This window comes from Tamandua tetradactyla, chromosome 6 (assembly GCF_023851605.1).
Source record: "Tamandua tetradactyla isolate mTamTet1 chromosome 6, mTamTet1.pri, whole genome shotgun sequence".
In the NCBI taxonomy this organism is placed as follows: Eukaryota; Metazoa; Chordata; class Mammalia; order Pilosa; family Myrmecophagidae; genus Tamandua; species Tamandua tetradactyla.
Window position 1 is genome coordinate 57,772,798 of NC_135332.1, and position 25,807 is coordinate 57,798,604.

Sequence of the window (25,807 nt, forward strand, 5' to 3'; positions counted from 1 at the left end):
GGGCAGGCAGAGATGTTTAGTGAAGGAAAATCTTAGCTTAGATGCTAAGGAGGGAAATCTGTGAGCGAGTAAGGGTGGAGGAGGATGTGATAGTAATAGCCTCCAGTGAATTACAGGCTCCTCCCTGAATCCATGTCCCTGTGTCCCCTTCCACATTGACTTTGGGATTAGCCATGTGACTTGTTTTGGCCAATGGAATATCAGCAAATGTGATGCAATCAGAGACTTGAACATGCTTACACAGTGGGGCTTGTTCACTTGTAATACTGTTGCTGTAAAAAAGTTGGGCTGGCCTACTGGCAACACATGGCTCAGCTAACAGCCAGCACCAACTGCCAGACAAGTGAGTGAAGCCATCTTAGGCCATCCAGCTCCAGTCAAGCTACCAAATGCCTACAGTTGCAGAAGTAACCCCAGGCAAGACAAGCAGAAGAACCACCAGCTGAAAAAAGTCACTGAGAGAATTTGTGACCAAGAGACCAGCTCTGCAAGAAATACTAAAGGGAGCACTAGAGTCAGATACGAAAAGACAGAAGAGAGAGGTATGGAGAAGAGTATAGAAAGAAGAAAAGCAGATATGATATATATAATACAAAAGGCAAAATGGTAGAGGAAAATATTATCCAAACAGTAATAACACTAAATGTCAATGGACCGAAATCCCCAATCAAAAGACACAGACTGGAAGAATGGATTTAAAAACAGGATCCTTCTATATGCTGTCTACAGGAAACACATCTTAGATCCAAAGATAAACATAGGTTGAAAGTGAAAGGTAGGGAAAAGATATTTCATGCAAATAACAACCAGAAAAGAGCAGGAGTGGCTATACTAATATCCAACAAATTAGATTTCAAATGTAAAACAGTTAAAAGAGACAAAGAAGGACACTATCTACTAATAAAAGGAACAATTAAACAAGAAGACATAACAATCATAAATATTTACACACTGAACCAGAATGCCCCAAAATACGTGAGGAATACACTGCAAACACTGAAAAGGGAAATAGACACATATACCATAATAGTTGGAGACTTCAATTCACCACTCTCATCAATGGACAGAACATCTAGACAGAGGATCAATAAAGAAATAGAGAATTTGAATATTACAATAAATGAGCTAGACTTAACAGACATTTATAGGACATTACATCCCACAACAGCAGGATACACCTTTTTCTCAAGTGCTCATGGATCATTCTCAAAGATAGACCATATGCTGGGTCACAAAGCAAGTCTTAACAAATTTAAAAAGATTGAAATCATACACAACACTTTCTCGAATCATAAAGGAATGAAGTTGGAAATCAATAATAGGCGGAGTGCCAGAAAATTCACAAATACGTGGAGGCTCAACAACACACTCTTAAACAACAAGTGGGTCAAGGAAGAAATTGCAAGAGAAATTAGTAAATATCTCGAGGCGAATGAAAACGAAAACACAGCATATCAAAACCTATGGGACACAGCAAAGGCAGTGCTAAGAGGGACATTTATTGCCCTAAATGCCTATATCAGAAAAGAAGAAAAGGCAAAAATGCAGGAATTAACTGTCCACTTGGAAGAACTGGAGAAAGAACAGCAAACTAATCCCAAAGCAAGCAAAAGGAAAGAAATAACAAAGATTAGAGCAGAAATAAATGAAATTGAAAACATGAAAACAATAGAGAAAATCAATAAGACCAGAAGTTGGTTCTACGAGAAAATCAATAAGATTGATGGGCCCTTAGCAAGATTGACAAAAAGAAGAAGAGAGAGGATGCAAATAAATAAGATCAGAAATGGAAGAGGAGACATAACCACTGACCTCACAGAAATAAAGGAGGTAATAACAGGATACTATGAACAACTTTACGCTAATAAATACAACAATTTAGATGAAATGGACGGGTTCCTGGAAAGGCATGAACAACCAGCTTTGACTCAAGAAGAAATAGATGACCTCAACAAACCAATCACAAGTAAAGAAATTGAATCAGTCATTCAAAAGCTTCCCAAAAAGAAAATCCAGGACCAGATGGCTTCACATGTGAATTCTACCAAACGTTCCAGAAAGAATTAGTACCAACTCTCCTCAAACTCTTCAAAAAAATCAAAGTGGAGGGAAAGCTACCTAATTCATTCTATGAAGCCAACATCACCCTCATACCAAAACCAGGCAAAGATATTACCAAAAAAGAAAACTACAGACCAATCTCTCTAATGAATATAGATGCAAAAATCCTCAACAAAATTCTAGCAAATCGAATCCAACAACACATTAAAAGAATTATACATCATGACCAAGTAGGATTCATCCCAGGTATGCAAGGATGGTTCAACATAAGAAAATCAATTAATGTAATACACCATATCAACAAATCAAACCAGAAAAATCACATGATCATCTCAATTGATGCAGAGAAGGCATTTGACAAGATTCAACATCCTTTCCTGTTGAAAACACTTCAAAAGATAGGAATACAAGGGAACTTCCTTAAAATGATAGAGGGAATATATGAAAAACCCACAGCTAATATCACCCTCAATGGGGAAAAATTGAAAACTTTCCCCCTAAGATCAGGAACAAGACAAGGATGTCCATTATCACCACTATTATTCAACATTGTGTTGGAGGTTCTAGCCAGAGCAATTAGACAAGAAAAAGAAATACAAGGCATCAAAATTGGAAAGGAAGAAGTAAAACTATCACTGTTTGCAGACGATATGATACTATATGTCGAAAACCCGGAAAAATCCACAACAAAACTACTAATAAATGAGTACAGCAACGTAGCAGGTTACAAGATCAACATTCAAAAATCTGTAGCATTTCTATACACTAGCAATGAACAAGCTGAGGGGGCAATCAAGAACCACCAGCTGAGCCCAGCCCAAATAGCTGATCCATAGAATTGTGAGCAAATGAAATGGTGGAGGCTTTCTGCCAGGAAGTCTTGACTGTTACATAGCAATAGAAAACAGAGTATCTGAAACCAGCGCTCAGGGAAACACACCTCAAAACACTTTTCATAGAAGTTCCTCATCATGTTGGAGATGAAATCTTTGGCTCTCTGGAAGTCTAGGGGATCAATGCTTCCTGAACCATCCAGGACGATGGCAATCTCAGTACCTGGGCCAAAACAGGGAGCAAGTTAGGAGTGGGCAGGGGATTTGGGGCAGGAGTGAGGGCAGCATATCCTACCCTGAAGGCACCTACCCTCATTCAAATCCCTAGGGCTCATTTTGGGGAGGAAGACAGTAAAGTTTCCCAGAATGAAGCTTTTGTCTCAAAGGCAGAGAGGGAGCTAGAACCTGCTCAGAGCTAGAACTTGACTCATTTGTGAATTACTCCCATCACTCCTGCTCTCTGGGTCTCAGTTTCCCCATCTGTAAGATGGGGTGGAGGGAGTTGGGACTGGTCCAGCCTGCAGAATGTAGCCATTGCTCTCCATCTACCAGACCTAGGTATACCTCACCCCTGGAGGCTGTCAGCTTGGAGATCAGCCCTGGCAGTTTCTGGGAGCAACCCAGGTCTGCCTTTGCTCACCAGCTTCCTCCTCATCCTCCTCCTCCTCCTCCCCTTTCTCCTCCTCTGCCTTCTCCAGGGCCCGGCGATGCCTGGATGAGTTCTCATCCTCCTCCACGCTACTTATTTTGTTCCTGTAGCAGTCTCCACCGTCCACATGTACATCTGGATCCAGGAGATTTTCTTTTAAAAATACACATAGAGTTAGACATTGCTAGTATCATAACTTTCTAACCCCCAACCAAAACAATTCCTGCCAATCCTAAAGAACACATTATATAAGATTCCACAAAGGTTCCATGCACTAGGATAACTTTCCAGAAATCTACAACCTCCAGATGGGTCCCTGGACCAGATAAGTCCTGGAACCTAGAGGGGCCAGCCTCTCCAGAACATCAGCTAGTTCCATCCCCCTATCCCATATTATTGACAGCCTCTTCCAACATGAAAAAGTTAGAATGGGCATAGCCCAGATCCCCTAAAGAGTGAGAGAAAGATCAAAGGTGTTGGTGGAGTTAAACAGAGAAGGTTTAACAAATGAGCATGAATGCTAAATCAGTATATTGATATTTCTTTTAGTCTCCAGTACCTTCGAACAGCTAGAAATAAAAACCTAAAATTGTGGAATTGTAATTCCATACCAAACTCTGAAATCTGTTCTACAACTAATTGTTGCAGTGTACTTTGAAATGTATTGCTTTTTTGTATATGTGCTATGTGTCACAAAAAAGAAAAAAAGAGAGAAGGAAGAGTATAATAGAGAAGACAAGATTTAACAAATGAATATGACTGCCGAATCAACATAATGATATTTCTTTTGGTCTCCAGTGTCTTGGAGCAACTAGAAGAAAAAATGAAAAATCATGGAACTGTAACCCATACCAAACTTTAAAATCTGTTTTATAACTACTTGTTAAAATGTACTTAGACATTAATTGCTTTTTGGTATATATGTTATTTTTCACAATAAAAGAAAAGTTAAAAGGAAAAAAATACACATAGAAGAGGACCTCCTTGTTCACAGCCAGGCAAGCCCTCTCTTGACTCTACCCTGATTCCTTTCATGTGTGGGGCCTGGGACCTGCTTTGCCCCTCACTGGGCCATATGTCTCCTCTGCATCTGCCGTGGGCTGGCGCTTCTTCTTGAAGACTGAGAGGATCTCTTTAGAGCTGGCCAAGGCCAGTCAATGTTCAATTCTTACCAAGGTCAGAGAAGTAGACCTGGGCCCGGAGATGGAGATCAGAGGACAGTAGGCTGCAACTGCCTGTGAACTGTGAGGTGAGGCTCTGGGACCGCCGGGCTATCACTTGAATGCAGATCTGGGAGGCAGGGCGGGAGTAGAAAAGCTGGATCACCCCCAGCCCAGGCCCTCTGGCTACAGCCACCCTGTCACTCCCATCCCAGTAGTAGTCAGTGCCTGAACCTGCCAAGGGACACAAGAAGTGCTGGGGTCAAAGCTGAGGTCAGGTCATACAGAGAACCCAGGTTAGCCCTGGCATCAGCATGGGAGTCAGAGCAGGGGCCAGCCCTGGGGGAGTACCAAGGAGACAGGTGTGCTCAGCCCCAAGAATAACACGCCAGTCAGGACTGCTGTAGTCAACAGTAGGGTCAACCACAGGGCTCAGCACCGGCCTCCCGGAGGCCCTCCTCCTCCTGCCCAAGCACACTCACCAAAACGCCATGGTGGTTCCGGACAACTGCCACTCCCCGGTGCTTCCCCTTTGGGATGGGGACTTGTTCTGAAACAGTTAAATCCAGATGAGAAGGGAGAGCTGTCAGGAGGCAACTGGGAGACAAGGTCAGAGGGCACAAGGTCACCTCCATAAGGGCCCCATAAGGAACTGTTGGCCACTCAGAGAAACCTCTACAAACACCAGGGTGAAGTGCCTGACCCCGGGACTCATTTGCTGCTTCATTCAACAAATGCTCTTTGACAGCTGCTCAGTGCCCAGCCTTGTGCCAGAGAGTGACAGGGATGCAGAAATGACTGAGACCTGGTGCTTGTCCTCAGGGGCTCCTGGTGTGGGCAGGCATGCAGATGGAGGAGCACGGCCTAGTGGGGGTGAGTGCAGCACCAGAGGCATGTGCAAGAGCCTGAGGGACTGGCTGTGAACCAGGTGATGAACCAGCTGATGAACCCTCCAGCTGCAAAGAGCCTCCTCCAGGAAACCTTCCTGCCTCACAGCCCTAGGGGAAGAAGTGACAGCCCTCCTTCTTCCTTCAGCACCATGGGCCTCAGGACACTGTCTTATTTTCAAGCCACAGTGTCTCGGTGACCTGCTGGACTATGTACTCTTCCAGTGCAGAGACTGAGTTCTGTTCAACTCAGTGTCTCTTACTGAGACAAGAGTTCCACTTTACACAGCCGAGTGGCTGTCAGTAACTGTGTGACGTGAGTCATATGGGATGGGATGGGGAGAGTTTGGTTAATGAATGAGTTAAGTCCTTTTGTTGATTTTCATTTATTCATTTGAACAGCACTTACTGAGTGCCTATTATATATGCCAGGCCTCATGCTAAACACTAGGAGGGCCACAGTTAGATTGGGATGGATCCCACTGAGGTGTGATGAGCTATGTTGGGATGGGTTGGGTTTTGGAGTTGGGCAGATTTCAGTTTGCATCTGTAGTGCCACCAACACTAGATTTATGAATGTTGTTACAGCAGAATAAAAGTACTTAACTTCTCTGAACTACAGCTTCCACTTCAGTAAAATGGTATGGTTGTGAGGATTAAAATTGGATAAAGCACTTAGTAAAGTATCAGGCACACTGGCTGAGTACTAAGTAACTTTTAAGAATCATTTTTGTGGTTAGGACTGTTCTGGGAAAGGTAGGCTGGGAATTACAACCGGGTTGAGATGGGGTTGAGCATTCAGATGGGCTGGATTGCCATGAATGGTGTTGGATCTAGGGGTGGGATAGACCGCTTTAGGTGGGGCTGCATTAGGTTGGAATGGTTTAGGTTGGGATGAGTGGGATTCCTAGAAAGGTGGACCTGGCGAGCACTTCCTGGGACTGCCTTACCTACTGGTTGACAATAGATCTCATCTTGGCTGAGGGAACATCGATGCAGGTATCCTGCTGTCCCATTGTTTCTAGGGCTGGTGACCAGGAGCCTGAGTGGAAGGAAAGAGATGGTACAGTCTTCCCACTCCAGATCCATAGGCTCACAGGCCCCGTCTCTGGTAGAAAGATGCCCTGACCTGGGAAAGGCAGGCAGACTCTCAGCCTAGCACTGCAGACTATGCACTATGGGGGAAGCATTTTCTCAACTTTACTTCTGCACAGCTCCAGGCAGGAAACGTTAAATGCAACCCCTCTCTGCCTCACCCCCCACCTGCCAGAGATGGGGTGGTGGAGGTGGTGAATAAAGTTCCCTCACTCTCTTGTGGGGGTGGGAATAGGGGAAAACAGGAAGCCACGAGAAACACAGTTGATTCTTTTTGGGACAGTGCCTGCTTCCTGGAGGCCACCCAAGGGCCTGCCCCACCTGGCCTTAGTGATGGTATTTCCTGAAAAAAGCACACTGGTGCCCCTATCCTGTGGGTCAGTCAGAACCAGAGTTGGGGTAAGGGCCAAATTTTGACAGCCTCAGGAGGTGTGGCACCCTACTGCAAACCTCTGCACCCCATACCAAGCCCAGCCCGGGGAGATAGAAGAGGAGCCACTGTCAGCCCAAAGAATCTCACTGTTCATACTGCCCAGAGAGGACTGGGTTGCCCAGAGGCAGGGAGTGAGCTCTCCAGCCTAGGGGGTATAAGTAGGGACTGGTGAGGGAGGGACCTGAGGCTCAGACTGGTAACAGTGAACCAAGTCTAAGATCTTTAGGCTGATGGCAGTAGGAAGTCATGGAGACTTTATAAGAGGAAGTACATTAGTCTATACCTTTGAAAGGTCATGAGGTGGTGGAGGGGAGGGGGTTGTGGCAGGCTAACGAGCACAGGGTGGGGCAGGAATGAGTGCCTCCATTTCCTCACCTCCCATCAGTACATTTTTTAAATTATGAAATATCTGCATGGTTTACAGATGATAACAAAGTACACACCGTGAGTGCGTCCCATCCCAAGCTGACTTCCACCTGGTGACATAGCTCTCTTCAAGGTCACCAGTAATGTCCACATTGCCAAATTGAACGGATGCCTTTCTGTCCCCACCTTCCTCAGCCTCTCTGCAGCCTTGACATACATGACCACCTCCTCCTAGGAACACTTTCTACTCCTTTCTTTCCCGTCTTACCCCTCTCATCACTCCTTCTCAGACAACTTCGCTGCTGCTTCTGCTGCCCAACCTCTAGTGTCACCGGAGTCCTTGTCAGCACTCTCCCTGAAGATCTCCTGCAACCTCACAGCTTCAGCACAGCTATAAATGCTGAGATACTTGCCTTGACATCTGTAGCTTAGCATCTCTCCGCCAGATGTTAGGCCCACATAGCTCTGTTGGCAGAATAATGGTACCCCAATGATGACCGTGTCCCAATCCCTGTAACTTGTGAAAGTGTGACCTGACATGGCAAAAGGGACTTTGCAGATGTATGTAAATTAAGGATCATGAGATAGGCAGATTGTCCTGCATTATGTGGGTGGGCTCAATGAAATCAACTCGATCAGGATCCTTATAAGAGAGGGGCAGGCAACTCTGCAAGTGAAATCATTGCCCTCCCCCGTATGTGGAACATGACATCCAGGGGTGAAAGTCTCCCTGGAGACGTAGGAGATAAGTCCCTGGGATGAGTCCAGAGCTAGCACAGTGGGATCAACAATTCCATCCTGACCAAAAGGGGGAAATGAAGTATAATTAATAAAGTATGAGTGGCAGAGAGAGTTCAAATATTGGAGTTAAGAGGCTACTCTGGAGGGTGCTATTATGCAAGCTTCCATTAGACCTTGCTACCTATCATAACCTGCCAACCCCCAACCAGGATCATTCCAGCCAATCCTAAAGAACACCTAGGGCAATATATAAGATTCCACAAGCATTCCATGCAGTAGAGTAACTTTCCAGAAACCTACAACCTCCAGATGGGTCCCTGGTCCAGATAAGTCCTGAAACCTAGCCCAGGCTCTCCAGAACATCAGATAGTTCCATATCCCTACCCCATATTAGTGACAGACCCTTCCAAAATGAATAATTTAGAATGGCCATAGCCCAAACACCCCTAAAGAGAGGGATGGAAAGATCAAATGTGATGGTGGAGTTATACAGAGAAGATAGGATTCAACAAATGAATATGAATGCTGAATCATTAAATTGATATCTCTTTTAGTTTCCAGTATTTTAGAGCAGCTAGAAGTGAAAACCTAAAATTGTGAAATTGTAACCCAGGTCAAAGTCTGAAACATGTTCTTGAAATTTATAGCTTTTTTTGTATATACGTTAATTTTCACCAAAAAAAGAAGGAAAAAAGGTTGATTGTGATGATAAAAAAATATTTAAGCCCTCTAGCCTCCTATATTCTGGAGCAGCTAGAAGGAAATACATGAGAGGATCATAGTATATAGTATATATGGTAGCCCAAGACAAACTCAGGGATCTGTCCTGTAACTACTTGTTGAAGAGTGCTTTGAAAATTATTGCTTTTTTTATTTGTTTGCTTTGTATATATGTTATACTATACAATACAAAAAGTTAAAAGAAAAAAAATAGAGAGGGGCAGAATGGTCTGAAGCAGAGAGAAATTTGAAGATGCTGGTTGCTGGCTTTAGAGATGGAAGAGGAGACCATGAGCCAAGGGATGTGAGCAGCCTCTAGAAGCTGAAAAAGGCAAGAAAATGGATTCTCCTCTAGAACCTCCAGAAGGCACACTGCACTGCCAACACTTGATTTTAGCTCAATAAGACCCATTTCAAACTCCTGATCTGCAGAACTGTAAGGTAATAAGATAATAAATTCATGTTGTTTTAAACTCCTAAGTTTGAGGTTATCTGTTGTAGTAGCAATAGGAAACTAATATACTAACTAACTTCTCATTGTCTATTAACATCTCAAACTTAGAATGTCCAAAACAGAACTTGTGGTCTTTTCTTCACAAGCCTGCTTTTTCCCATCTTCCCCAGAGCAATAAATGTCACCACCAACCACTAAATTCTAAAGCCTGAAGACTGGGGAGCATCTTGCTTCATCTTTTCCCTCATCCCCTACATCAAATCCATCTGTAAACCTCTACATTGTGTCTAAGAAAGAACAATGAATTTATCCACGTTTCTCAATAATTCAGTGTGATTTTTAGCTGTTTTTCTACATACTTTCTTCTAATTCATTTATGAAAATTAGGAGAAATTGATATATAATAAGTTTTTTCATCTTTAAAATCACCTTCTATATACTGCTCTCCTTTCCAGCAAATCCCATGCTAAAGTGAAAAATGATGCAATGTATTATTTCAGAGGCCCAAAGCAACCTGTAACCTTAATTTCTCAAATATCAGTTTCAAATTTCTGCCTACATAAAAAAAAAAACCTCAAATGGCCAAAAAGCATATACTGATTATGTATGTTGTTTTATTTTGTTTCTTTATTTCTAAAAAAAAAGCATATAGTTAGTAGAAAGGGAAATGTATGCAATGAAGATTATTTAACTACTATACAATTTAAAAAGTTAAAAATACATATATCATTTAACTAGAACTTTATTATTTCTGCTTTTCCCCCAAGCTACCGGCACTTTTTAATCTGGCATTGAACATGCACAATTACAGACTTTAAATTTTTTCAGGCATGTAATTACATGAAAAATAAATAAATTTCAAGCTCTTTCATAATTGGTTCTTAAATATTTTCAGGAGAGGGAAGTCCCAAGAATTTTGTGTTCTTTAAGAAGCTAGTGCTCTCTTTCTCCGCCGGCGCTCCCGCCACCATCTAGCCCTCCTCTTCCTTTTTCTCCGCCGGCACTCCCCCGCCATCTAGCCCTCCTCTTCCTCTTTCTCCGCCGGTGCTCCCGCCGCCATCTAGCCCTCCTCTTCCCCCTTCTCCGCCGGCGCTCCCACCGCCATCTAGCCCTCCTCTTCCCCCTTCTCCGCCGGCGCTCCCGCCGCCATCTAGCCCTCCTCTTCCCCTTTCTCCGCCGGCCTCCCGCCACAATCTAGCCCTCCTCTTCCTCTTTCTTCTCTGGCGGTGCTCCCGCCGCCATCTTGCCCTTCTCTTTCCCCTTCTGCTCCGGTGGCTCTCCATCTGCCATCTTATCCTTCCCTTTCTCCTCCTACTCCAGCGGCTCTCCAACGACCACCGTGCCCTCTTCCGCCTTCACCGGCTCCCCCGCCACCGTCCTCGACAGCCTTGCCATCCTCACCTTTCCTCCTCCAGAACAGCTACTAGGAGAGTAGAAACAATACAGAACAGCTCCTGGAGCCACAACAGAGATCAAAAAGACAGCGTACCCCATCCTGGAACGGCTGATTGGCTGGGAGAACCCGCTCCGGTGAGATCACCGAGGGACGTGGGTTTCCCTGGGCGGGGCGGCAAGCGGCCGAAGTCCCTCCCTTCCTCCTTCCTGGGCCAGCTGGCAGAATTGGGCAGGCAGTCCCCTCAAGCTGCGGTGGCTGGCGCCCCCACCACGCGCAGCCCCCCGGACCAACTGAGAGAATTGGATCGGAAATCCCCAGGCTGCGGAGAACGGTGACCAGGGGGGTCCCTTCCAAACACGTGACTCCCCGGTCCGGCTGGGAATGGTGCACTATCTCGGGCCGCGGCGGCTGGCACCCTCCCGCCACGATGGCGCCCCGGGCCGACTAGGAAATTCGGACGGGTGCTCTCCCGGGCTGTGGTGGCCGGCGACCCTCCTTGCGTTCGGACCCCCGGGCCAGCTGGCACTTTTCCAAGCCCCTTTGGCTGGTGAACCTGCCCCACGGCGAGAGTTTTCCAAAGTTAAAGGACCCACAGCACCTTTTACTGGTGGGACCCGCAGACAAACGTGTGCCACGAGTGCCACCTACTGGGCAGGATAAGAAAAACAGAACCCAGAGATTTCACAGAAAAATCTTTCAACCTGTTGGGTCCAACACCCAGGGAAATCTGACTAAATGCCCAGATGCCAGCAGAAGATAACGGATCACACTCAGAAAATTGAAAATATGGCCCAGTCAAAGGAACAAACCAATAGTTCAAATGAGATACAGGAGCTGAGACAACTAATGCTGAATATACGAACAGAAATGGAAAACCTCTTCAAAAACGAAATCGATAAATTGAGGGAGGACATGAAGAAGACATGGGCTGAACATAAAGAAGAAATAGAAAAACTGAAAAAACAAATCACAGAACTTATGGAAGTGAAGGATAAAGTAGAAAAGATGGAAAAAGCAATGGATACCTACAATGATAGATTTAAAGAGACAGAAGATAGAATTAGTGATTTGGAGGATGAAACATCTGAATTCCAAAAAGAAACAGAAACTATCGGGAAAAGAATGGAAAAATTTGAACAGGGTATCAGGGAACTCAAGGACAATATGAACCGCACAAATATATGTGTTGTGGGTGTCCCAGAAGGAGAAGAGAAGGGAAAAGGAGGAGAAAAACTAATGGAAGAAATTATCACTGAAAATTTCCCAACTCTTATGAAAAACCTAAAATTACAGATCCAAGAAGTGCGGTACACCCCAAAGAGATTAGACCCAAATAGGTGTTCTCCAAGACACTTACTAGTTAGAATGTCAGAGGTCAAAGAGAAAGAGAGGATCTTGAAAGCAGCAAGAGAAAAACAATCCATCACATACAAGGGAAACCCAATAAGACTATGTGTAGATTTCTCAGCAGAAACCATGGAAGCTAGAAGATAGTGGGATGATATATTTAAATTACTAAAAGAGAAAAACTGCCAACCAAGACTCCTATATCCAGCAAAATTGTCCTTCAAAAATGAGGGAGAAATTAAAACATTCTCAGACAAAAAGTCACTGAGAGAATTTGTGACCAAGAGACCAGCTCTGCAAGAAATACTAAAGGGAGCACTAGAGTCAGATACGAAAAGACAGAAGAGAGAGGTATGGAGAAGAGTGTAGAAAGAAGGAAAGTCAGATATGATATATATAATACAAAAGGCAAAATGGTAGAGGAAAATATTATCCAAACAGTAATAACACTAAATGTCAATGGAATGAATTCCCCAATCAAATGACATAGACTGGCAGAATGGATTTAAAAACAGGATCCTTCTATATGCTGTCTACAGGAAACACATCTTAGACCCAAAGATAAACATAGGTTGAAAGTGAAAGGCAGGGAAAAGATATTTCATGCAAATAACAACCAGAAAAGAGCAGGAGTGGCTATACTAATATCCAACAAATTAGATTTCAAATGTAAAACAGTTAAAAGAGACAAAGAAGGACACTATCTACTAATAAAAGGAACAATTAAACAAGAAGACATAACAATCATAAATATTTACACACTGAACCAGAATGCCCCAAAATACGTGAGGAATACACTGCAAACACTGAAAAGGGAAATAGACACATATACCATAATAGTTGGAGACTTCAATTCACCACTCTCATCAATGGACAGAACATCTAGACAGAGGATCAATAAAGAAATAGAGAATTGAATATTACTATAAATGAGCTAGACTTAACAGACATTTATAGGACATTACATCCCACAACAGCAGGATACACCTTTTTCTCAAGTGCTCATGGATCATTCTCAAAGATAGACCATATGCTGGGTCACAAAGCAAGTCTTAACAAATTTAAAAAGATTGAAATCATACACAACACTTTCTCGGATCATAAAGGAATGAAGTTGGAAATCAATAATAGGCGGAGTGCCAGAAAATTCACAAATACGTGGAAGCTCAACAACACACTCTTAAACAACGAGTGGGTCAAAGAAGAAATTGCAAGAGAAATTAGTAAATACCTCGAGGCGAATGAAAACGAAAACAGAACATATCAAAACTTATGGGACGCAGCAAAGGCAGTGCTAAGAGGGAAATTTATTGCCCTAAATGCCTATATCAGAAAAGAAGAAAAGGCAAAAATGCAGGAATTAACTGTCCACTTGGAAGAACTGGAGAAAGAACAGCAAACTAATCCCAAAGCAAGCAAAAGGAAAGAAATAACAAAGATTAGAGCACAAATAAATGAAATTGAAAACAATAGAGAAAATCAATAAGACCAGAAGTTGGTTCTATGAGAAAATCAATAAGATTGATGGGCCCTTAGCAAGATTGACAAAAAGAAGAGAGAGGATGCAAATAAATAAGATCAGAAATGGAAGAGGAGACATAACTACTGACCTCACGGAAATAAAGGAGGTAATAACAGGATACTATGAACAACTTTACGCTAATAAATACAACAATTTAGATGAAATGGACGGGTTCCTGCAAAGACATGAACAACCAGCTTTGACTCAAGAAGAAATAGATGACCTCAACAAACCAATCCCAAATAAAGAAATTGAATCAGTCATTCAAAAGCTTCCTAAAAAGAAAAGTCCAGGACCAGATGGCTTCACATGTGAATTCTATCAAACATTCCAGAAAGAATTAGTACCAACTCTCCTCAAACTCTTCAAAAAAATCGAAGTGGAGGGAAAACTACCTAATTCATTCTATGAAACCAACATCACCCTCATACCAAAACCAGGTAAAGATATTACAAAAAAAGAAAACTACAGACCAATCTCTCTAATGAATATAGATGCAAAAATCCTCAATAAAATTCTAGCAAATCGTATCCAACAACACATTAAAAGAATTATACATCATGACCAAGTAGGATTCATCCCAGGTATGCAAGGATGGTTCAACATAAGAAAATCAATTAATATAATACACCATATCAACAAATCAAACCAGAAAAATCACAGATCATCTCAATTGATGCAGAGAAGGCATTTGACAAGATTCAACATCCTTTCCTGTTGAAAACACTTCAAAAGATAGGAATACAAGGGAACTTCCTTAAAATGATAGAGGGAATATATGAAAAACCCACAGCTAATATCATCCTCAATGGGGAAAAATTGAAAACTTTCCCCCTAAGATCAGGAACAAGACAAGGATGTCCATTATCACCACTATTATTCAACATTGTGTTGGAGGTTCTAGCCAGAGCAGTTAGACAAGAAAAAGAAATACAAGGCATCAAAATTGGAAAGGAAGAAGTAAAACTATCACTGTTTGCAGATGATATGATACTATACGTCGAAAACCCGGAAAAATCCACAACAAAACTACTAGAGCTAATAAATGAGTACAGCAACGTAGCAGGTTACAAGATCAACATTCAAAAATCTGTAGCATTTCTATACACTAGTAATGAACAAGCTGAGGGGGAAATCAAGAAACGAATCCCATTTACAATTGCAACTAAAAGAATAAAATACCTAGGAATAAATTTAACTAAAGAGACAAAAAACCTATATAAAGAAAACTACAGAAAACTGTTAAAAGAAATCACAGAAGACCTAAATAGATGGAAGGGCATACCGTGTTCATGGATTGGAAGACTAAATATAGTTAAGAAGTCAATCCTACCTAAATTGATTTACAGATTCAATGCAATACCAATCAAAATCCCAACAACTTATTTTTCAGAAATAGAAAAACCAATAAGCAAATTTATCTGGAAGGGCAGGGTGCCCCGAATTGCTAAAAACACCTTGAGGAAAAAGAACGAAGCTGGAGGTCTTGCACTGCCTGACTTTAAGGCATATTATGAAGCCACAGTGGTCAAAACAGCATGGTATTGGCATAAAGATAGATATATCGACCAATGGAATCGAATAGAGTGCTCAGATACAGACCCTCTCATCTATGGACATTTGATCTTTGATAAGGCAGTCAAGCCAACTCACCTGGGACAGAACAGTCTCTTCAATAAATGGTGCCTAGAGAACTGGATATCCATATGCAAAAGAATGAAAGAAGACCCATCTCTCACACCCTATACAAAAGTTAACTCAAAATGGATCAAAGATCTAAACATTAGGTCTAAGACCATAAAACAGTTAGAGGAAAATGTTGGGAGATATCTTATGAAACTTACAATTGGAGGCGGTTTTATGGACCTTAAACCTAAAGCAAGAGCACTGAAGAAGGAAATAAATAAATGGGAGCTCCTCAAAATTAAACACTTTTGTGCATCAAAGAACTTCATCAAGAAAGTAGAAAGACAGCCTACACAATGGGAGACAATATTTGGAAATGACATATCAGATAAAGGTCTAGTATCCAGAATTTATAAAGAGATTGTTCAACTCAACAACAAAAAGACAGCCAACCCAATTACGAAATGGGAAAAAGACTTGAACAGACACCTCTCAGAAGAGGAAATACAAATGGCCAAAAGGCACATGAAGAGATGCTCAATGTCCCTGGCCATTAGAGAAATGCAAATCAAAACCACAATGAGATATCATCTCACACCCACCAGAATGGCCATTATCAACAAAACAGAAAATGACCAGTGCTGGAGAGGATGCGGAGAAAGAGGCACACTTATCCACCTTGGTGGGAATGTCAAATGGTGCAACCACTGTGGAAGGCAGTTTGGCGGTTCCTCAAAACGCTGAATATAGAATTGCCATACGACCCAGCAATACCATTGCTGGGTATCTACTCAAAGGACTTAAGGGCAAAGACACAAACGGACATTTGCACACCAATGTTTATAGCAGCATTATTTACAATTGCAAGGAGATGGAAACAGCCAAAATGTCCATCAACAGAAGAGTGGCTAAACAAACTGTGGTATATACATACGATGGAATATTATGCAGCTTTAAGACAGGGTAAACTTATGAAGCATGTAATAACATGGATGGACTTAGAGAACATTATGCTGAGTGAGTCTAGCCAAAAACTAAAGGACAAATACTGTATGGTCCCACTGATGTGAACTGCCATTTGAGAACAAACTTGGATTATGTCATTGGTAACAGAGACCAGCAGGAGTTAGAAACAGGGTAAGATAATGGGTAATTGGAGCTGAAGGGATACAGACTGTGCAACAGGACTAGATACAAAAACTAAAAAATGGACAGCACAATAATACCTAATTGTAAAGTAATCATGTTAAAACACTGAATGAAGCTGCATCTGAGCTATAGGGTTTGTTTTTTTTTTTTTTGTCTGTCTGGATGTTTGTCTTTTTTTTTTTTTACTATTATTATTACTTTTATTTTTTTCTCTATATTAACATTCTATATCTTTTTCTGTTGTGTTGCTAGTTCTTGTAAACCGATGCAAATGTAATAAGAAAAGATGATCATGCATCTATGTGATGATGTTAAGAATTACTGATTGCATATGTAGAATGGAATGATTTCTAAATGTTGGGTTAATTTCTTTTTTTTCCGTTAATTAATAAAAAAATAAATTAAAAAAAAAGAAGCTAGTATATACAAATGAACTGCTAAATGTTCAACTACATCTTGAAGAAACCTAGTTTTTTTTTCTTTTTAAAAGTGCAACACAGATATGCATGCCCATCATTGTTCATATAGTGAAAAGAGGGAATGGGTAGATTCAATTTCCTGTGAGTGTACAGTTGTAAGCTAATCTGAATGGAAAAAAAAAAATGAAAAACTCAACACTGACAGTTGTTTAAAGGAAAAAAGAACCAATAAAATAACTGCTGAAGAACATGAATATCTCCTCTTAAAAAGAAGAAAAGTATAGGGGGAACAAAGGTTAAAATAAATTGAGTAGGTTGAAATACTTGTGGTCAATGAGAGGGAGGGGTAAGGGGTATGGCATATATGAGTTTTTTTCTTTTTTCTTTCTTTTGCTGGAGAGATGCAAATGTCTAAAAAAATGATCACGGTGATGCATACACAACTATGTGATGATATGGTGAGCCATTGATTGTACATCAGGTATAGAATGTTTGTATGTCAAGAATGTATGCTTGTTGCTTACAACAAGAATATTTTTTTTAAAAAGAAGAAGAAAAGTGTTATCCAATACAAAAACGAGAACTACAGATTTGAAAAACATTCATTTTTCTCTGACTTAAAATACAAACAAAAAGTCCTGGAAGGAGGAGGTAAGACCATTCCTGTTACTCTGCGTTGCATCACCCTGTTTTATTTTCTTCTCAGAGCTTGTCACCTTCTGATCGTATCTTGTTTACTTGTTTACCTGCTTATTGCTTGTCTCTCACATCTAGACCATAAGCTCTCCCTGGATCTTGTTTATTCTTCTTCACCATTTTATTCCTGGCCTGGAACAGTGCCTGGGACAGAGCAGGAGCTCAGTAAATCTTTTGTTGAGTGACTGGATGACAGCCCAGGAAGCGCTGTGAGGGCTGATCTGGGGCAGGTTGAGGGGCGGAGGGCGGGTTGCAGCTGAGCTCTGCTCCTCTGTGCAGGCTCTGCGGGTGAGCCCCCAAATTAGGTCGCTTTTTCAGCAAAAAGAAAACCCTCTTCCCCCCCACCCCCTTCCCAGCCTTAGCCTCAGCCTTAGCCTCAGCCTTGGGCCTAGCCACGTTCTCTGAGCAACCTGATGAGAGAAGGACTTAGAACTGGGTTCCACCCCCGACTGTGTTCTGGAACAGCCTGGACTGGCCCTCCTCCTGTAGGCCTTAGTCCCAGCTGTTTCCTCTACCCTCAGTGGCTTTTACTTTCTTCTCCTGCAGAGAAACCATCATTCCCAACCCTGGCTCCAGAGGAAGCCCTCCCAAAGAAGGAGCCACTCAACCCCGTGCAGACCCTCCAGGTAGTCCTGACTATTCGTCCCTGACCCCTACCCCCAGCCTTTGTTCTCACCTAGACTGTGCATTCCCAGGATACCACCATGTACAGCTGCACAGGCTATGCACTGCAGAACCCAAGATTGCTATTCTGACCACAGTCATGCAATGCAGTAGCCCTGGGGCCCAGTCTGAGCTGCCTCTGCTCCGACACTTTTTACCCTCCAAGACAGATCATCTCTTGATCTCTAGGTTTGTTGGCTAAACAAATGACTGAGCAGCTGTAATATAAGACCTTCCAGCAGTTCCTGGGGCCCTGCCACACCCTGCCCATTTCCTGACGTCATTCAGTTCTCAGAGCCCATTCCCATATGTCCCAGAGGGATGTCCTTCTTTATGTCTGACCTCATTCCCCCTGCAACAGCCTAAGCCATGATGCTGCCAGCCCTAGTCTCTTATGTTTGAAGGAGAAATTGTGTGAGGGAGTGAGAGGGATATTTCATCTTCGCCAGGGGTACAGGGACCCCAGCCCACAGTGGCCAGCCAGCACATTTCCTGCCCTGTGCCGCAGGCCCGTGGTCTCGGGCTCCAACACCCACAGCTCAAATGTGCCTCCCACCACATCCTCTCTGGCAGGTTCAAACCCCCTCTTTGCTTGCAGGTGTTCAGGGAGGTTTTGGGGAGCCCAGCTGAGCTCTCCCCTCCTCCTTGGTGGTCTCAGGGCCCGTTGCTGCAGGGCTACAAAGTCCCCTCACCCACCCTGGCCTTTGGACTTTGGCTTCTGCAGGAAGGGCTGTTGAAGTCTGTCGGGACTGGGGCTGGGGTGGGTGCCGTTGGGTACTGTAGGGAGGAGACTTGGAAGGGTATGGTCACAAAGAACTCAGTCTGAAGCCCAGGCTTTCTGAGCACATGGAGAAACCAGAATGCTCATGTACCACTAGTGGGAGTTTAAACTGGAACAAATAGTTTGGAAAACTATCCAGCAGTTTCTACTAAAGTTGAATCAATGCATAACCATGACCCAGTCATTCCACTCCTGGGACACACCCAGTAAAAATAGGTGCAGTTGTCCATCAAAAGAAAACGCAGCACAGTACCATTCATAATAGCCAATGGAAACGGCGCTAATGCCCACAGTGAGTACTTGTCACACAATGGAAAACTCTGTGACTACCAGAATGAGCATTACTGCCTCAGGCAACACTACGGATGAATTCACAGACCTGTTGAGTGAGAGAAGCCAGACACAGTAGAGCAAACACTATATGATTCTGTTTATATCAAGGTCAAAACCAGGTGCAATTAATCTGTGAGGTGAAAGTCAGATGGACATAACTCTCAACAGGGGCTGTGCCTGGAAGGGAGCTCACGGGCCACCAGAGGCTTACGTGAGGCTGGTAACACTCTGCTCCTTGATCTGGATGCAGCTTACATGGGTGGTTCACTCGGTGAAAATTCCTGGAGCTGCACCCATATGACGTGTGCGTTTTGACATTGGTATATGTCAATACAGTTTTACCCAAACAAAAGAAAACACAGCCAAACTCAACATTTAATTCATCCTTCCTAAAGCCAACACCTTCCTAACAACCTTCTTACAGCTCTTTCCTATTTCACGTCCTTGTGGCTCCTCCAAACCTTTGGAGCCTAGGTGACAAGGCACTGCCCACCTGCCCTGTCTTATTTCTCCTTACTCCAGCTTCAGTCACACAACATTTTCTCAATTCCTTGAGCTTGCTCAGGCTAGTGTCCAGGCTGCTGCCCATGCTAGTCTCTCTGCTTGGACTTCCCCCATCCATTCCTTCTCACGGATAATACCCATGCTCCACAAGTCCCAGCACAGATGACATCCCCTGGCTGAGGTCACACCTGCCTCGATGTTCCCATTGTGCCTCCCACATCATCACTGGTCCTGTATCATCGGACTTGTCTGCTTCCCTCATGAGCCTGGGAACTCCATGAGGGGAGGGGCCATGTCTCCTTCACTATCTTATCCCCCAAACCTGGCCTGGCACCAAATTGGTGCTTCATGAATACTCCCTGAATGAAGGAATGAATGAGTTGGCCCTGTTTTCACCCCTTAAATCTAATGATTTCCAGCCTCCTCCCTAGACAGATGAGGAAACTGAAGTTCACAAAGGGGTCCAAGCCTGCCTTGGCCAGCGGGCTCAGGATCCACAGCCCAGGGCCTGTGAGGCTGCCTCAGGAGCCACCACTGCTGGCCCATCCTCCACCAAGCAGAGCTCCTGCCCTGCTCACCTTGGGGAGATGTGGGGTTCCACTCAGGCAAGAACAGGGCCCACCTCACCCAGCTCAGATCCTAAGCCCTTCTAGTCCCTGGGCTCACTGGATATGAAGGAAGCTACTGACCACTTTAAGTAGAGTGGGGGAACCAGTTAAGGTGGGGTGCATGTGTATGTGGTGGGCGGGGGGGGCAGGTGTCAGGGGCTCCCTGAATGTGTTGGTTTGAAACTGTCATGTGCCCCAGAAAAGTCATGTTCTCTAATCCTCATTCAATACTGCTGGGTGGGATCTTTTTTTATTGTTTCTATGGAGATGGGACCCACCCAATTGTGGGTGGTTACTTTTGCTTAGATGGTTCCTATGGAGATGTGTCTCCACCCATTCAAAGTTAGCCCTTTAAGAGGGAAACATTTTGAAAAATGCTTCAGAGCCCAGAAAGCCAACAGAGCTCACACAGCCAGACACCTTTAGAGATGCAGAAGGAAAACGCTGCCAGAGAAGCCTTATGAAATGAAGAGAGAAAGCCAGCAGATAGCACCACGTACCTCCCAGCTGAGAGAGAAACCCCGAACTTCATTGGTCCTTTCTTTGGAGTTAAGTTATCTTTCTCTGGATGCCTTAATTTGGACATTTTCACAGCCTTAGAATTTAATAAATTCCCCTTTTAAAATCCATTCCATTTCTAGTATATTGCATTTCAGCAGCTTAACAAACTAAAACATTGGACATGGCTCAAAGTGGAGCAAACAGAGAAACTGCCCTGTGACCTCTATGAAAAAAAAAGTGGGAAGGGACTGTACTAGATTTAAAGAGACATAACAATATGCAATGCACGAACCTCGACTGGATCCTGGGTTTTAAACAAAACAGCTCAAAAAGTTATTCTGGGGACAACAGAGGAAATTGGAATGTGCATCAGATATCACAACCTTCACTCCAAAACATTTCTGAAAACTTATATCACCATCCGATATAACAGATACTTTATTTCTTGCTTATTGTCTGTCTCTCCCTGCCGGGATGGAAGCACCCCAAGCCTAGGGATTTTTGTCTGTTTTGCTCACTATCCCCAGTGCTAGAACGTACTAAGTGCTCCATAAATATTTACCGAATGAACGGTCACTGTATATATATATATTTGGAAACTTGTCCTTTTCATTTTACATTATGTTTCGAGATTGATAAAGGTTGACAACCACTGAATTTGTTTCGTTCATTCTACTTGCTTTTACCATTGCATCGTTGTCCATCTTCCTAAGGATGAACATTCCTAAACTCACTGTAGCAGACAATGCTAAAATGAATATCTTTGAATATGTCTGAGCATTCCTCTAGGGCAGACACCTGGATGTGAAATTGCTGAGTCAAAGGGTATGTTCACCCTCAACTTTACCAGACAGGGCAAAATCGCTCTCTAAGGTGGTCACGGCAGTTTATACCCTGCAAGTTCCTGTCTCAATGGCATCCTTGCCAGCACAGTGTGGTCAGATATTCAGTGGCTTACTCACAGATAGGTACCAACGATATTTTCAAAATCTAAGCTAATGTATATTGAGTATGTTGTATAATGTATTTCTGGTTTGTCTAGAAACCGTGCTAAACTCTTTACACGCATTATTTCAAACAGTCTCTGCAATGACCCTGTGAGGTAGGGCAAGTCACCACCCCCATTTTAAAGATGAGGAACTGAGACTCGGGGCCTGAGAACTTTGCTAAGGTCGCACAGCAAATACAGACCATGACTATCAGAATGCAGAGTCTGCCTCTTAACCACTCCTTTCTGAAAATGAAAATGTTTTCATTTTCGTCTTTATGCTTTTTACCCCTTTCCAAATTTTCTATGTTGAGCATGTATCACTTTCATAAGGGACAAAAGAGCCCTTGGAAGCAATACTTCCTATTACCCATTCTCTGGAACTCAGCAGGCCGTCCCAGGCTCTGGGGTAAGAGAGCTCTGGGTGGGGTGGAGGGGCCTGGCGCCAGGTGGGCTGGCCTGTGTTTACAGTCTCTTTCCTGTCGTCTGCTTTTCTCCTACACGCCTGACAGAAAGTGTGGGCCTGAGTTTCCCAGAGGCCTCTCGGTCCTCAGCCCTCCTGCCTGTCGGGCCCCACTCACCAGGTCTGGCCGGTGCTGGAGTCCTGGTGCAGGAGGGAGCTGAGCACGAAAGGTGCACGTCCTGCAGGCGTGACCCAGGTCCGGGTCTCATCCACATTGAAGCCCGCCAGCAGAGCCAGGCCTGCGGGAAAAGAGGAAGAATTAACAAAAGAGGCACATGGTCGGGGCTGAGGCTGGGCCTTTTCTTCCCATGATTCCACCAAACCCTTACACTAAACCTGCAGGGTCAATAGCCCCATGTTATGTATAAGAGTGAGACTGCAAGATCGCATGTTTTTTCCAAGGGACCGAGAGCCCCCGATCCCTACTAAACCAAGATATACCGACAGCAGGGCTCCGTCCTTCAGGAGACCTTTCCTGGCTCGCCCCCCCCAAAATCATTTCCCACCTTCTCTACCTCCCACTGTGTGCTTTCTGTACCTGTTGCATGGCACATATTCATCACTGTGCCTTGTACCAAAGTTGAAACAGACTCTGTGAACACCAGGGAAGAGCCTGCATGGATTTTATGTGCCTAACACCCTGCCGTCACGAAGCGACCCAAGAGAAAATATGTGTCCTCAAAAATACCTACACGAGGATGTTGTATAACAGTTTTATTCTGAAAACAATCAACTGAAACAATCAACAGGAGAATGGATAACTAACTGTGGTATATTCATACAGTGGAATACGATAAGTAATAAAAAGGAATGGACCACTGAAACATTCAGCATGAATGAATCTCAAAAATTATGTTGAGTGAAAGAAGTCTTCTAAAAAAAATATGCTATATAAATTCATTTATATGATGTTCTAGAACCAGCAAAACTAAGGGTGGGTGAGGTCGGGGTGGGGACTAAGCAGGAAGGTGTCATTGTATTGCAAAGGTGTGTGCATTTCTCAAAAACATCACAGCTTATACAATACGGGTGGTGACATGAGCTAGTGCTTGCTCTACTCTCTGTAACGGAGAAAGAGCATACTACGAGAGACTAAACTGTATCTGTCTCTTATTTCCAACAGCCTCACATTCAACTTTTGCTCACAAAAAAAAAAAAGCTGGGGAAATCTTATTCATCCTTTTTTTAAAGAAAGTTAATATAAAATTATAGTCAAAAAAAGGGGGGGAACCTGAACTTTAGTAACACTGCTGGAACAATCTGCACCAGCTGGATAAAAGATTTAATTTCGCTGATTTTCTGTAGTTGTTGGTTGTTTGTAGTCTCACGGTGATGGAAGCTGCATATTTTTTCAAAGGGACTGAGAAGCTGCTGGGGGTTTGTTTTTCCTGGCAGCAGCCTGACACAAACCAAGGGTCTGGGGATCTTCGCACCATCCCAAGATTTGAGTGGGACATACTTCTGAAGGATGTGCAAAGTTCAATCCTAAGTGTGAAGAACACTAACAAGCAGGAAGCTCATGTACTCAATGAGGGTGGCATGTTTGATTTTGAGGACATGTGGTCCCCCCCTCTTACTGAAAGCACTGGTTCCCCTGTTGAAGCTTTCTAGGGATTACAGTGGGTTTGACTCAATTCAAGGCTTCTTTTATTCTCATAATAATTTCATGAAGTCTTCTCACCAAGGGTAACCACATCAGAATTTCCACGAAAAAACAGAGTTTCTTAACGCAATTTTCCCAAATGGAGCAGCATACTGTATGGGACGGATGAATTCTGATGGCGGTACTTGTATACTTTTGATTTCCCGGAGAGTTGTGTAATCAGTCAGCCAGATCAAACCCTGGAAATTCTGATGAGCGAGCTTGACTCAGCAGTTTTATGGGCTAGTTCTACATGAAAGATGGTGTTACTGCAAAGGATGTCACATGTGAGGGTGGAATTCGTGACCTGATACCAGGTCTGTCATTGAGCCACAGTGTTCAATCCTTGCGGGTATTCAATGAATGGCATGAAATGGAATTTATTGGATTATTCACGTCCTTCCAGAACCAGAATTTTCTTATGTTAGCTTTGAAACAAACTTAAGTCAGACCTCCCATGATGACCCGATCAGGAAAGTGGCAGAAGTCTTTAAGCCAGGAAAATTCGTGACCACCTTTGTTTGTAAATCAGAGTTCTAAATGCCGCACAGTGCGTGCTGTCTTCACCCCAGAAGACTGAAGGTTTTAAATATCTTGATTGGCAGAATGTTATGTTCAATGATTACAACTTTGTTTTTACCAGCTTTACTAAGAATCAGCAACAGCAAAGTTGATTAAGAACAAACAAACAAAAAAGAGAACACACATGGAAGAAGATGGTGGCTGCTTTCTCGGTATTTATACCAGGATCATGCTTTCCATAACCACCACTTTGTAGTTGCAAGAAGCCCTAGCTGTAAAGATAGTATAATTACTTTGAATTGTTGTATGCGTTATTATATCAAGGGATTAGATATCTTGCGTGAATGCCCTCTTCTGTGTTTAGGTATTCTATGCCACTCTTGCTGTGAAATTGAAGTGCATGTACAGAAACCCTTTTACTGTATGAGACTTTACAACACTTGTGAAAACAATTCAATTTGGTTTATGCACAGTATAGTATTTCTCCAGGTATCTTTGAAAATTCCCCAAAGACAAGGCTTTCGTCCTCATTAGGTGATGACCTCAGCGTAATCATCTGAAGCTGTTCTATTACATTGCTGCCTGAATTTTACATCCAGTTACCTCCCGTTTCTAGGACATATTCTCTACTAATGTTATTGAATTCACTTTCTACTTCATATAGATTTTTTTTTTGCAACAGCAATTACAGTTTTTCTTCCACAAGTCAAGTCCTCTTAAGAAAATGATTGCAGTTATTCATTTTGTGAATCATTTTAACATTATTGCTCGCTCTATTTGTAGTCCATATTATGGAGTCCCTTCCCCTCAGCCCTACCCCCACCCTTCATATAAAGTGATACACTGCTCAACTGTAGGCTTATAGTAACCTTATACCCCAGGGCAGAAGGGGGAGTGGGCCCTGGTCCCAATTTTCTTTTAGGGTCAAGTGAATTTGGTCTCCTTTTTTTTTTCAAGATACATAATCAGTAATTCACAATATCATCACTTAGTTGCATATTCATCATTTCTTAGAACATTTGCATTAATTCAGAAAAAGAAAAAGACAATAGAAAAAGAAATAAAACGAACGCAGGAAAGAAAAAAAAAAAAGATTATACCTACCATACCCCTTACCCCTCGCTTTCATTGATCACTAGCATTTCAAACTAAATTTATTTCAGCATTTGTTCCCCCATTATTTATTTTTATTCCATATGTTCTACTCCTTTGTTGACAAGGTAGATAAAAGGAGCATCAGACACAAGG

The 25,807-nt window shown here is 43.0% G+C and overlaps 2 protein-coding genes and 1 pseudogene across 4 annotated transcripts in view; 1 reads left to right on the forward strand and 2 right to left on the reverse strand.

The window, feature by feature from the left end:
• The window catches only part of ITGAE (integrin subunit alpha E), an 86,832-nt gene that overhangs the window by 40,544 nt on the left and 20,481 nt on the right, over positions 1-25,807 (reverse strand). Inside the window, exons 2-7 of one of the 3 annotated variants that reach the window (XM_077165572.1) lie at positions 22,514-22,634; positions 6,541-6,632; positions 5,186-5,253; positions 4,716-4,833; positions 3,535-3,696; positions 3,002-3,117 (exon numbers count right to left, since the gene is read on the reverse strand). In XM_077165572.1, coding sequence (XP_077021687.1) covers positions 3,002-3,117; positions 3,535-3,696; positions 4,716-4,833; positions 5,186-5,253; positions 6,541-6,632; positions 22,514-22,634 — 677 coding nt within the window. Of the gene's footprint in view, positions 1-3,001; positions 3,118-3,534; positions 3,697-4,715; positions 4,834-5,185; positions 5,254-6,540; positions 6,633-20,943; positions 21,118-22,513; positions 22,635-25,807 lie in introns of those variants that run through there. The other 2 variants (XM_077165573.1, XM_077165574.1) reach the window with 2 other exon arrangements.
• The window catches only part of NCBP3 (nuclear cap binding subunit 3), a 61,139-nt gene continuing 57,865 nt past the window's right edge, over positions 22,534-25,807 (reverse strand). The window contains exon 16 of the transcript XR_013177797.1: positions 22,534-22,634. The gene's annotated coding sequence lies outside the window, so the exon portion shown is untranslated. The remainder of the gene's footprint in view (positions 22,635-25,807) is intronic.
• On the forward strand, positions 23,728-24,711 carry LOC143686062 (S-adenosylmethionine decarboxylase proenzyme pseudogene; annotated as a pseudogene).